This window comes from Erinaceus europaeus, chromosome 17, assembly GCF_950295315.1.
Source record: "Erinaceus europaeus chromosome 17, mEriEur2.1, whole genome shotgun sequence".
NCBI lineage: Eukaryota > Metazoa > Chordata > Mammalia > Eulipotyphla > Erinaceidae > Erinaceus > Erinaceus europaeus.
Window position 1 is genome coordinate 73,436,417 of NC_080178.1, and position 12,526 is coordinate 73,448,942.

General features: G+C 50.1%; 1 protein-coding gene and 1 pseudogene across 1 annotated transcript; one reads left to right on the forward strand and one right to left on the reverse strand.

Annotated features, from left to right (window-relative positions):
* The first annotated feature begins 1,744 nt into the window (after nt 1-1,744).
* Nucleotides 1,745-6,170, forward strand: LOC132533800 (immunoglobulin-like and fibronectin type III domain-containing protein 1; annotated as a pseudogene).
* Nucleotides 6,171-7,217: 1,047 nt separating this feature from the next.
* On the reverse strand, nt 7,218-11,790 carry TMEM86A (transmembrane protein 86A). The gene is made up of 3 exons (XM_007515875.3): nt 11,637-11,790; nt 9,066-9,330; nt 7,218-8,703 (listed from the first exon to the last, which is right to left on the reverse strand). Exons 1-3 carry the CDS (start codon nt 11,655-11,657, stop codon nt 8,267-8,269), a joined length of 723 nt encoding a protein of 240 aa, XP_007515937.1. The 5' UTR covers nt 11,658-11,790; the 3' UTR covers nt 7,218-8,266.
* Nucleotides 11,791-12,526: the final 736 nt, after the last annotated feature.

Below are 12,526 nucleotides of genomic sequence, written 5' to 3' on the forward strand. Positions count from 1 at the left end.
CCTCAAGGACCTTACATACTTGTAAAAGAAAACTAAATACAAAATAATACTCCATCATGTTTCAGGGGTGCTAGAAGCCTGTATGGTCTGGAGTGGGGGCATAATGGAAGGGAGACTCGGACAGGCACTGGAAGAAAAGGTTAAAGTTGAGTCTTGTAAAGAAGAGGTTCATATCCCCACTTCTGTCTCTTCCATCTCAGCTGCCCCCAAGTTTGACCTTGGTGCTCGGCTGAAGAATCACATGGTAGTCCGTGCTGGGACAGTCCTCTGCATCCATGCTGCCTTTTATGTGAATCACTTCTGACGTGGGCCCCAAACACCCACCACCTAATCAAGATGATGACCCAAACTGTCATTGTCTTTGCCTTTGACTGGGCTCTTGCCAGATTCCTGGCACTAGAGTCTGGTAGATTTCTTGATGAAGGAAAAACTTCAGCTCCCAAATACCTCAGTGACCTGGTCCCATTTCCTGTCACCACCACCCAACGTGAGCTGGCAGAAAGATGGCATCCCCACCAAGGGCAGGGAAGTCATCACCAAGGGCAAAAACCACTCCTAGTTCCTCATTAACAGCTCCAAGTGCTCTGACTCAGGGTGTACCACATCCTGCTCCAGAATGAGTTTGACAACCCCACCAATGTGTCCTGGAGCTCCGCTTCCCCAGAACCCTGCCCCACTAGGGAAAGAGAGAGAGGCTGGGAGTATGGATCAACCTGTCAATGCCCATGTTCAGCGGGGAAACAATTACAGAAGCCAGACCTTCAACCTTCTGCATCCCACAATGATCTTGGATCCATATTCCCAAAGGGATAAAGAACAGGAAAGCTACCAGGGGAGAGGATATGGAGATCTGGTGATGGGAATTGTGCGAAGTTGTACCCCTCTTGTCCTATGGTTTTGTCAATGTTTTCTTTTTATAAATAAATTTTTAAAAAGAATGAGTTTGAAGAGGCTATGACATCCACATACGTGTGACAGGTATGACAATGAGCAGAGGACTCAGATGTGCCCACGCAATTTCCAGAACATACCTTCCCTCTGCTGCTTGAGTTCTTTGCAAAAGTCACACTGAAGGTTTTTTCTTAAATATTTATTTTATTTATTTATTCCCTCTTGTTGCCCTTGTTGTTTTATTGTTGTAGTTATTATTGTTGTTGTCGTTGTTGGATAGGACAGAGAGAAATGGAGAGAGGAGGGGAAGACAGGAGGAGAGAAAGATAGACACCTGCAGACCTGCTTCACTGCCTGTGAAGCGACTCCCCTGCAGGTGGGGAGCTGGGGTTCAAACCGGGATCCTTATGCCGGTCCTTGTGTCACTGAAGGTTTCTTTGGCACCACTAACAAGACTCAGTCTTTGCCTTACTGGGGATAATTGTTGCTGTTTTCCCTTAATATCCTGACACCTCAAGACATTGATGTAGGACTAAGTAAATCCAGATATATCTTGTGAGTTTTAAGATGTATGCAAAGGATGTTACAGTTCACAAGTTGCAGGTTCAAGCCCCTGGTCCCACCTGCAGGGGGAAAGCTTCAGAAGTGGTGAAGCAGGGCTGCAGATGACTCTGTCCCTTTCCCTATCTCCCCCTCCTAGGGGACCTAGAGTTGAATTTTATTGAGCATCCCTATGATGGCTACTGCTAGGCCTATTTTAAAAATTAGGAACTGTGTCTCAGAAAAGAAACTTACCCAAGTCCACAGCCCTAGTGAACAGGCACAGCCTCCCTTCAGCAGTAGATCCTCCTGACTCTTAAGACACCACCCGCCTGGGACTCAGCAGAAAGGACACGTCTTGTGCTACTCTCCATGGGGCTTGGACCTTACAACTGTTCCAGATTTTCTGAGGCCACCCGCTAACCTACAGCTATTTGAGGAGGTCCCCAATATGGTGACTCTGACCTGGGACCACAGCCCTGATGTGCGATGATGGCAAGGCCCGTTACATCATCATGAAGAGGGACGCCAGCACTACCACCTGGTTCACAGCAGCTGAGCATGTCTTCAGCAACAAATACACGGTGACTGGCTTGCTTCCAGGCAGGAAGTACTACTTCCGAGTGGTGGCCCAGAATGAAATTGGTGACAGTGACCCACTGGACTCTAGGGACACCTGGCACATCAACAAGGACAAGAGTGAGTTGGTGGACTTAGAGATGCAAGTTCTATCTGGAGTGACATCTAAGTTGCAGAGGCTCCTCAAAATCAGAGAACCATTGGGGTGGTGGGGTTAGTGGGACTGAAGAGTAGAGGTCTGGAAGTCTATGGGGGAGGAGACACCTTCAACCTGGGGGCGGGCAGCACTAATGTGGAGGTGGTGGGAGGTGTAGAGGTGGGGATGAGGTCCACTAGGAGGCAGGCTAGGGGAGGGACTTCAGGCAGCAAGCCCAGGAGCCCTGAAGGGGGTGCAGTTAAGGTTGGGGAAGCTAACAATGAGTTGGGGGTGTGGCTAAAAGGGAAACAGCAGAGATTTCTGAAGCTTTTAGAATTAGGGGGCCAGGGGTATGGGGTAGCTCAGCGGGTTAAGCACAGGTGACACAAAGCATAAGAATCAGCGTATGGATCCCAGTTCAAACCCCCAGCTCCCCACCTGCAGCGGAGTCACTTCACAAGCAGTGAAACAGATCTGCAGGTGTCTTTCTCTCCCCGTCTTCCCCTCCTCTCTCCATTTGTCTCTGTCCTATCCAACAACGATATTAATAACAATAATAACTAGAATGAATAACAAGGGCCAACAAAAGGGAATATTTTTTTAAAAAAATAAAAGAATTAGGGGCCAGTTAGTAGTGCACCAAGAGGTACACATAACAGTGCACAAGTACCAGGGTTCAAGCCCCTGGTTCCCACCTGCCAGGGGAAAGCTTCACACCTGGTAAAGCAAGGCTACAGGTATCTCCCTATCTCTCTCTCCCTCCCCTTTCAATTTCTGTCTCTAATAATAAGTAAATAAATGGGTTTGAATGGGAAGTTAAAAGACTATTAATTCTATCCAATAAATTAAAAAAAGACTATTAAAAGCTGTAATAGCAATAGGTCTGAAAAACTAGCAGCTGGACTCCCCCAGGCTGGGGGAGGGGGGCAGGGAGAGAGGAGCAGAAGGGAAAAATTAGTAATCAGTGTGGAGTCCGGGCCGCAGGGATAATGGCATCTGGGAATCTAACCTGGTCAAGGAGGTTTCTCAAGCCGGGTCTCAGGGCTGTGTGTGTGTGTGTCTGTCCATCCATCTCCACGACCCCCCCCCCAAGTCGAGGACCTGAGCTCCAAGCTGAAGCCCTACAAGCAAAAGGATTGGCGCCACGCACCGCGCTTCCTCACCCCACTCAAGGCGCACACGGTGCTCGGAGGCCAGGACTGCACCATGACCTGCGCCTTCCTGGGCAACCCACAGCCCACTGTGACCCTCTACAAGGGTGAGGCGAACATCACGGCCAACTCCAAGTTCTGGTACAACTCCACCAGTGGCGTGTGCAAAATCATCATCCCCACCTGCACACTCAAGGACAGCGGCGACTACAGTGTGCTGGTGGAGAACAAGCTGGGCAAGGACCGCAGCAGCTGCAAGTTCACAGTCCACGGTGAGGGCGCCACCGCGGCCCTTTGGGAGCAGTCTCCAGGCTGTTGCTCACCTAGGGCAGTGGGGCAAAATGGTGCTCTTGTGGGCAGCCCATCAATTCCTCATTGGCGCCAGCATTCTTTTTCTTTTATTGGGCCATAAGGTGGCAGGAGCATTCTCTAATGGGCTGTAGTTGTACCCCCTTAGATTTGTTTTAAAATTTTATTATCTTTATTTATTGGCTAGAGACAGAAATTGAGAAGGAATGGGGTGATAAGAAGAGAGACAAGAGACACCTGCAGCATTGCTTCACCACTCACAAAGCTTTCCCCATGCAGGTGGGGACAGAGGCTTGAACCCAGGTCCCTACACACTGTAACATGTGCACTCAACCAGGTGCACCACCACCTGGCCTATTTATTTATTTATTTATTTATTTGCCTTCAGGGTTATCGCTCAGACTCAGTTCCAGCACTACAAATCCACTGCTCCTGGCAGCCATTTTTTGCATTTTATTGGCTAGGACAGAGAGAAATTGAGAAAGGAGGGAGAGATAGAGAGGGAGAGAGACCTGCAGACCTGCTTTGCAGCTTGTGAAGCATCGCCCCCCTCCACAGGTGGGGAGCCAGGGGGATAGAATCCAGATCCTTGTGCAGGTCCTTGCACTTAGTACTATGTGTGTTTAGCCAGGTGTGCCACCAGCCCGCCCCCCTATATATATATATATTTTTTTTTTTTGAGATGACAGAGAGTAACTGAGAGGGGAAGGGAAGATAGGGAGAAAGAGACACCTTCAGCACTGCTTCACCAATTGTGAAGTTTCTTCCCATCCAGCTGGTGGGGACTAAGGGCTTGAATCCAGGTCCTGTGCAAGGTAATGTGTGCTCTCAATAGGGCATACCCAGCCCCTCTCTCCTTCCTTTTGATGTCATTTGTTATGTGACCTTGCTCCTGCCTATGTGGGACTTTTCAGTCCTTCCCTGGACCTTTGAAAAAAATACCAGTGACCAGAGGTACAAGGAGATAGTATAATGGTTATACAAAATGATTTTCAGGCCTGAGGCTCCAAGGTCCCAGGTTCAATCCTCGGCACTACCATAAGCTGGAGTTAAGCAGGGCTCTAGTAAAATCAAAAACAAAACAAACCTCTTGAAGATGCTGGTGATCAGGCCTAAACAAGACTCAGCAATTACCACCTCTGGCTGGGTTCTAAAGGGAATCTTTGCTTGCCAAATGGTGCAGATGATTCTGATATGCAACTAAGATTGGGAACTCTTAGTCTAGGGTAAGTTAGATGGGGTTACTGAAGGGAACCTGGTAGAAACCATCCATCTGCACAGTGTGGTACTTATGCTCCTGTGTAAGCAGAAAGGGATGCAGCTTAATTCCTTCCTGTGTTTTCTACTGTCTACACTACCACACAGATAGTGTTGTGAACTCTAAATGCAAAGCTGACCAGCCTTGTTCCCTTTTGTGTCAGTAGCTTTCCAACAATCCTCTTGATAAAAATCCCAACCACCAAGACTCTCCCAGCAGCTTTTTCCTCAGATACTCCTTGACTCTGCATGGCACTCCACCGTCACAACCTAAGTACAAACCTAAGTCCAGTTATATAACTGCCTTCCTGTCGGAAATGGCCCTGTCCAGGTTACTCTCTCAGGTGCTCAGGCTGTCACTGCAGTGGTGCCTCCAGAAATTACTGTTAACTGGAACCGAAGTTGGCAGGGAAGGCACTGTGGGAGACATCCCAGCCTTCATGCCACAGCCAGAGCACCAATATAACTTAGCTGATTGTATGCACATGGACCCAGAGCCCTGGCACTGACCAGCCATGTGACCTTGGCAAGTGATGCCAAAGCTTTTTTTCTCATCTAATTCTTAGAGCTCTTGTGAGGCTTTAATGAGAGTGCGTGGAAGTCCCTGGCACAGCTCCTGGCAAATATTAAGTGCTGCATAAGTGGCAGCTCTTGGCCTCACTCAGCTGACCATGGGAGTCAGAGGCTAGGTTCTAGTCCCATGGGAAGACTGAGGTTCCCAGGCATGATTCAACTCCTGGTCCCTGCATGACTGCAAAGCAAACCATACAGTTTTTTTTTTCTGCTGTCCTTAGCACCATTAACACTAAAAAAATATGTATTTTTGTTTTGCTTTTTCAGACAAAGATGACAAAGTCATTTTAGCATCAATTACAGAGAATCTACAGAAGAAATCAAAGTACCAGATGTGAGCTCCAGCCCAGCCATCATGAGGGTGTTGTGATGTGGGGCTTCCAGGCCTGTCTCTTGGATGGCCCACTAGTGAGGGAAGCCCTGCTTGCTCTCTGATGCTTGTCGGTGTCACAGTGAAGAACCATGACAATAAACCAGTAATGCTCTTGCCTGCTCCTGAAGGTGATATAAGAGAGGAACAAACTTGGGAGTAGAATGCAAATACCCAAAAGCCTGGTCTACAGCATCCACATGGGGAATGACCAGCCCCCTTCTGACTGGGACTCCTCTCTGGCCATACTGTGCTCTCCCAACCCTTGTAGAATATGGAAGCAAATCTTGTAGACTTCAGCATTCTCCTTATTCATGTCTTCACAGTTCTGGAGTTTGAAGGGATCAGAACTTTGCTGCTTTGATATCCAGGGTTTCCACTGTTTGAGAATTATATCATTTCAGACCTAGAAGGGATTGGTCATTCAGCTCAGTCTTAAATGAGGTTTTGCAGAGTAATACTTTTTTTTTTGACAGAAATTAAGAGAGGAGGGGAAGAGAAAGACAGACACCAGCAGACCTGCTTCACCGCTTGTGAAGCAACCCCCCTGCAAGTGGGAAGCCAGGGCTTGAACTGGGATCCTTAGGCAGGTCCTTGTGCTTCGAGCCATGTGCACTTAACCCACTGTGCCACTGCCCAACCCCCAATAGAGTAATGCTTTCTTTAAAAGAGTCTTGGAAAGCTACTAAAATTGAAATAAGGATAAGGGTCTTTGAGCCTCTGTGCTTATTCTTTTGTTGCCTCCCATCAGGGATCTCTATATATAAAAAAAAAACCTCTTAATTTGAAAGTCACTGATTCATCAACATCCACATGGATTCAGGAATGCCTTATCACATCCCCACAACTGTATAACCCTCTACTAAGGACATAGTCTCTACCACCCAAGACTTCCATTTAGACTTCTCAGTCAGGGCATTGCCCATTAAAATGCAAATAACCCTGGACTTGGTTGACACTTATTCTGCCCGGGCTTCACATCTAAAGTGGGAATAAGCCAGTCCTCCCAGTTGTTTAACTGAACTGGAATCCAAGTAGAGAAGAAAGGATTAGAGGTGATCTAGACCACTGTATGGCGGGGAGGGCAAAGAGGTTGCAGCAGCAGCAGAAGATACTGGGTAACTAAGGGTCACCAAAGGTGACCGGCACCTGCACAGAAGGGAATGTATGGAGGGAAGATTTGGTCAGTGCCAAATACTGCCCTATCCCCTTCCTCCAGAACTACATCCTCCCTCACACTTGTGACCAAGGAAGTGGTAACACTCCAACCAGCAGTGTTACCAGAGCCAGGGAGCCAGCCTGGCGCCTAGACGCACTAGCCAGGACTGTGACCCAGACTCTAAGGACACCCAGGGCCCCTGGCACCGTGCCCCCACACCCTCTTATCCAGGAGGCACATGCTACACAGGCAGACAAGCAGGGCAGTTAAAAAGCCCTTGGTTTTATTTATTTATTTCTTTTCTTGTAAGCAGTACAGGATGGAGCTCTGTTGTATTTGTTCCCCTTGCATTGAATGTGCTTTAGGTCTTATGACCCTAAAGTGTTCATGGAAAATACCTCCTCTTGCTCCCAGTGCAGGAAGGGGGCAGGGAAAAAAGTACTGAGAGTGTGTGTGAGGTCCCAGCTCTTGAGCCAGGTTCAGCATCCCCTTCACCAGCTCCCTGAGATCCCTTCCCTATAAGATTGTGACAAACAGCAGTATAGACAGGTAGCAGAGAAACACCACACACACACACACACACACACCCACACACACACACATTCTGGCCCCCTCCTTTGGCATGGTTCACCCTAGCTCTGAGGATAGGGTCTAAAAGTGGTAGTGTAGGGCCTGAGTTCTGAACTAGCCTTTGAAATGACACCAATTTTAATCCCTGGTACCCTAAATTCCAAAGCCAAACAAGTCCCTTTCTTGATTATCTGAACAAATCCCCTTTTTTCCTTCCCATACACTACTGAGACATTGAGATTATTCAAGTAGGAAGAACAGATTAAAAAAGAGAGAGAGAGAGACTCTACCCTCATCTGATCTCTTCAACAAAGGGCCTGTGTGTGATAGTGACTTCAAACCTGCATCACCTCAGCACAGATTTCTCCCCTCCTCTCTCAACGTTGCACAATTCAGATGGTGGGTAAGACTTTCATCTAGTAGAAGAGAAGGGAGGTCAAGAAACTGAGCACCATCACCCTCCAGAGGGTTAGACAGAACCAATGGGGAAGAGGTGGGGAGAATCTGCTTCTGGATTCAGTAGGCTTTTTTTTTTTCCCCTGCTCTCGGCATGTCCTGTACTAGATTTGCTGGAGGGATCCTTTTCCTGTTTCCCCTCTCAAACCCGCATGATTCCTAGGCGGTACCTGCTGCACTGGACTAGCACTACAGCCATCGTGTCCAGAGTCTGCAGACTCACAGCTCTGGACCCCCGCCCAAGGAGGAGAGAAGAGTGGCCAGACCCGGGCCCCTCAGTTGGCCTTGCTCATTTTATAGTCTTCCACTGGCTCGCGGCTCTCAACAGCTGACAAGGCGATGAGCATCTGGGCTGCGTAGTAGGTGGACATGATGAGCGCCCGAGAGTAGGGTACCGGGAAGCAGAATTTGTCTAGGGCGATGGTCAGGTCTGAGATGATAAAGAGCAGCGCACCACTGCCTGCCGCCAGCTCAGTCCATCGCCAGGCTGCCCCGCCCAGCCTTATCACTGCCATGGCCCGCCAGCCCATGAAGCTGATAAGGGCCACGTAGACTCCTACCAGGTAAGTAAAGGCACCTGAAAGACCAGGGTACAGGAAAGCATAGCTCAGGGCAGACAGCACTGCTATCACCAGACCTGTCCGAAGAGCCAGTGGCTGCATACCAAAGGCTGAGGCGTAGAGCATGTGGGTCACAGCAAACATCAGCAGACCTGGGAGTGAATGGGGAGGAAGGGCTGCTAAGCACAGGCTCAGGTGATGAACAAGTAAGGGGAAGGGGGTGCCTGGGATAACCCAGGAGCTTCATATGGGGAATAGCAGGAGGAAAAAAAAATCCACAAAGGTAAAGAAACTTCCCTTCACACATTCCCTTGTGAAACTTTAGAACTGGAAACTGAATCACCTGCAGGGTCATCCTCCAACAGGAATTTCAGTCTCTGGATTCAGAAGCCCTCTGATTTCTCAGAATTTAATTCAAACACTTCTATTCCCAGATCCTCAAGCCGCCCCATCCCAGGACCCTCTATTTCCCCAGCCCCAGGATCCCTCTCAGGCAGTTACTGTGGCTACTAACCATGCACAAAGTAGCCCTGGTCCTGCCAGATGAGGAAGGCGTCACCTACAGCAGCGAAGATGAGTCCCACAAAGATTCTGGTGGCACTAGGGTGGGCCAGCAGGAATCCTACGCCATGGGCCAGAAGGAAGAGCCACAGACAGAAGATAGGCAGGCATTTGATGAGGGCACTGAACCACGATGGGCTGGATGAGGGCAGCCAGAGCACAAAATACACACAGGTCGCCTTGAAGAAGGGCACCAGCTTGGGTCCCTCACTCTTCACCTAGAAGACACAGAACAAGGACAGCATTCAGCTTGGGAACTCAAAACCACAGGCAGGCTCAGAGCCAGCACCCTGAGGCCAGAACTTAAGAGATAGGTCCCACTCCCCAGGTAGAAAGGACAGAGAATCCCAGCATGGCCTGTGCCAGTCAGACAGAAAGGTATCAGTAAGCCCACCACCCTGAGGCCTCATTGATTCTAGAAGGAAAGGGGTCAAGGGCTCCTACAGGACCTGCTTTCATGGTCCATTCTTGGCCCCAGGGCAGGACCATAATGATCATTTCTGGGCAGAAAGTTGACCTTGGGTTAATGTGCTGATGTTTTTCCTTTCCTGCCCTCCCTCTCCATACGCAAAGCCCTGCTACCCCTCTCTATCTTCATTATCCCCCTTCTGTCTGGAAGAGTGGAGTCAGCAGGAAATGACAGACTGGCCAACTTATGATCCTCAGCAGTGAGATCAATATGCAGGCTTAAGGCCCTGGCAATGCCAGGTGAGTGCCAGGAATGCATGTAATTAAGCTCTGTTAGTGACCTCTGGCCTCACATCATCACAGACTCTCTCCTCCATCAGTCTGCTCCTCAGCCTTCATGCCAACAATCCCTAGAGATACTCTGAAAGGCAAGAAAAGGAGCTAGGAATACTGTTAGAGAAATGGACCCACACACTGGGAGTAAGCTAAGTGTTCCTGAGATTTCCAGAGATCCTCAGGATGGGGCGGGGTGGATAAGGGTCAGCCTCCTTTTTCAGAAAACTCGACGCATCAGAAAAAGAGTTCGGAATTAAGGAGGAGTTGTCTTCTCAATTTTTAATCTGCATTCAGACTGGGAGTAGATGAGGAACTGAAAAAGAGAAGTTAAGTAGCTGACTTGGCTTCTGCTGCACTGGAGTGAGGGGTGAGGGTAGAGAGTGAGGGGACCAGAGAAAGGTTGTGTCCAAAGCTACAGGCAGACTGAACCTGGGACCTGGGAACCTCAGGCATGAGAGTGCATTTATTGCATAGCCATTATGCTATCTCCTCCACCCCTGAAGCTCTTTTCTTTGGGCTTCTGGGACAAGGTGTCAGAGGGCAGATGAGAGCAGCAAGGTCCCTCCATCCTCACTCTTGCCTCTGGCTGAGTCAGCTGTCCAGAAACGGGCTCAGTGGCCCTTCTCAGTCTCCCAGACCACTGAATACCTGGGGACTGACCAGACTGATGAGAGGAGTTGGGAAGAAACAGAGATGACTAAGTCCCTTCCTATGGAGTATTACATCCAGACTGGTCAGGGTAGGGCCGTGGGCAGAAGAGGAGACAGGAGGCGACACACCATTCTGAAGTCCTCAGCACCCATCTGCAGGCAGCCCTGGGAAATACCAAAATCTGTTCCCTCACCAGCCCAGCCCCACCTCAATCCCCATCCCCCAATCTTTGTAAGAGGAGAAACAGGCATCAGTAACTGTCTCTGCCGACCTTGAGAACCCTGCACTAGAATTAAGATGGGAACAAAGAGAATGGCTCAAGTTAAGGAAGTCTGAAAATGGATGGGGTTAGATAGCAAAGAGACTCACATGCCTGAGGCTCCAAGGTCCCAGGTTCAGTCCCCCGCACCACCATAAGCCAGAGCTGAGCAGGGCTCTGGTAGAAAAAAGGGAAAGAAAAAAAAAAAAAAAAAAAAAAGCAAGAAAAGAAGACAAAGAGGGTAAGGGAGATAAAATAATGGTTATGGCAAAGAGACTCAAGACCGAGGCTCCAAAGTCTCAGGTTCAATCCTCCGCACCACCATGAACCAGACAAGAGAGCAGAGCAGGGCTCTGGTATTAAAAAAGAAATGAAAAAGTCGGAAAAGGTTGAGATGCCAATAGTGAGTGGCCCCTCTTCCTTCAACCCATAATCACCACCACTTGGACTGGGGACGTTCCCTTCCCGCCCCCCAGACTTGTTTATAAAAATGAAGGGGAGGGGAAAACAATTGGGACAGAATTCCCAGGAGGTCCCGGCCGCGGCACCCCGTCCTCCCCGACGCCCAGCTGTTTGTTCAGTCCGCCAGGGCCCCCGCCCCGCCCCGCCCCCACCTCTGCCTCCACCGTGACCCCGCCGCCCCCGCCCCCCGAGCAACAGAGTCACGCTTCCGAGTCACGTGCCCACTGTTTTCCTCGCCCGTGAGGGCGGCTGGGGGGCGGGCGGAGGAGGGGCTCCGCGGATCTGCAAGGGCCGGGGGTCCGGGAAAGGCCGCCCCTGCCTGGCGGGAACCCTACCCTTCCTCGGCTCCCAGATCAAGCCGGCGGGGTCCGGCTGCCCGCACACAGGCCTTCTTGCTCGCTCACTCACCACAGTGACCGGGGACACCATGGCGGCGGGTGGCAGCCAGCTCGGGGCTCCAGCGGGCAGGTGAGCAGGCGGCGAAGCAGCACAGCCTGGCTGACGGACGCTGCCTCCCGCGCGCCCGGCTCCGGGGGTTCTAGCTGCGATCCCCACTACGTCATCAGAGAAGTGGCCAATGAGCTGGCTGTACTCGAGGGGGCGGGGCCGACTGCAGCCTGGGTCAGACCCCCGCTCGTGCTCCCGAGGGTGCTCAGAGGGACGGATGCAGAGGCGGCGCCCCTCCTTGTTGCACAGACAAGACCTCCCTGGTCCCTGGTCCCTGGTCCCTGGGTAAGGACACAGCTTAGCATGGCTACACATGTTGTCTTATAAGCCAGGAATAAAAAGCAAAGACAGATTCCCCTTCTTCTTCTTCTAGCGTTTGCCCTTCTTCTGTAGCCAGTCAACAGCGTCAGGTTGAGCCTGATGTAAAGTTTCGAGACCTCCTTTGAATCTGGAGAGGTGGCAGTCGTTGACTATGTGGGTCATAGTCTGTCTGTAGCTGCAGGGGCAGTTCGGGTCATCTCTGGCTCCCCAGCGATGGAACATAGCGGCGCACAGATTCCCCTCAACCTGTAAAGCAGAGCACCTACAACTTCGAAGTCACTGTGTCCAAGTGAAGTCCAGAAGACTCACAGGGCAGTCAAACACGCAGTATTTAACAGGAAGAAAAAACACACATACATAGTACTTAACAGTCCAGAGACCCATAATTCTAACGTATAAGAAAACATACACAGGATCACAATTACCTTTAGGCAACAAATACATAGGTACAAAACGGGTATCTGTAGGTCAATAATTCCTTCAGCATAAAAACATATACAGGGGGCCAGGCAGTAGCGCACTGGGTTAAG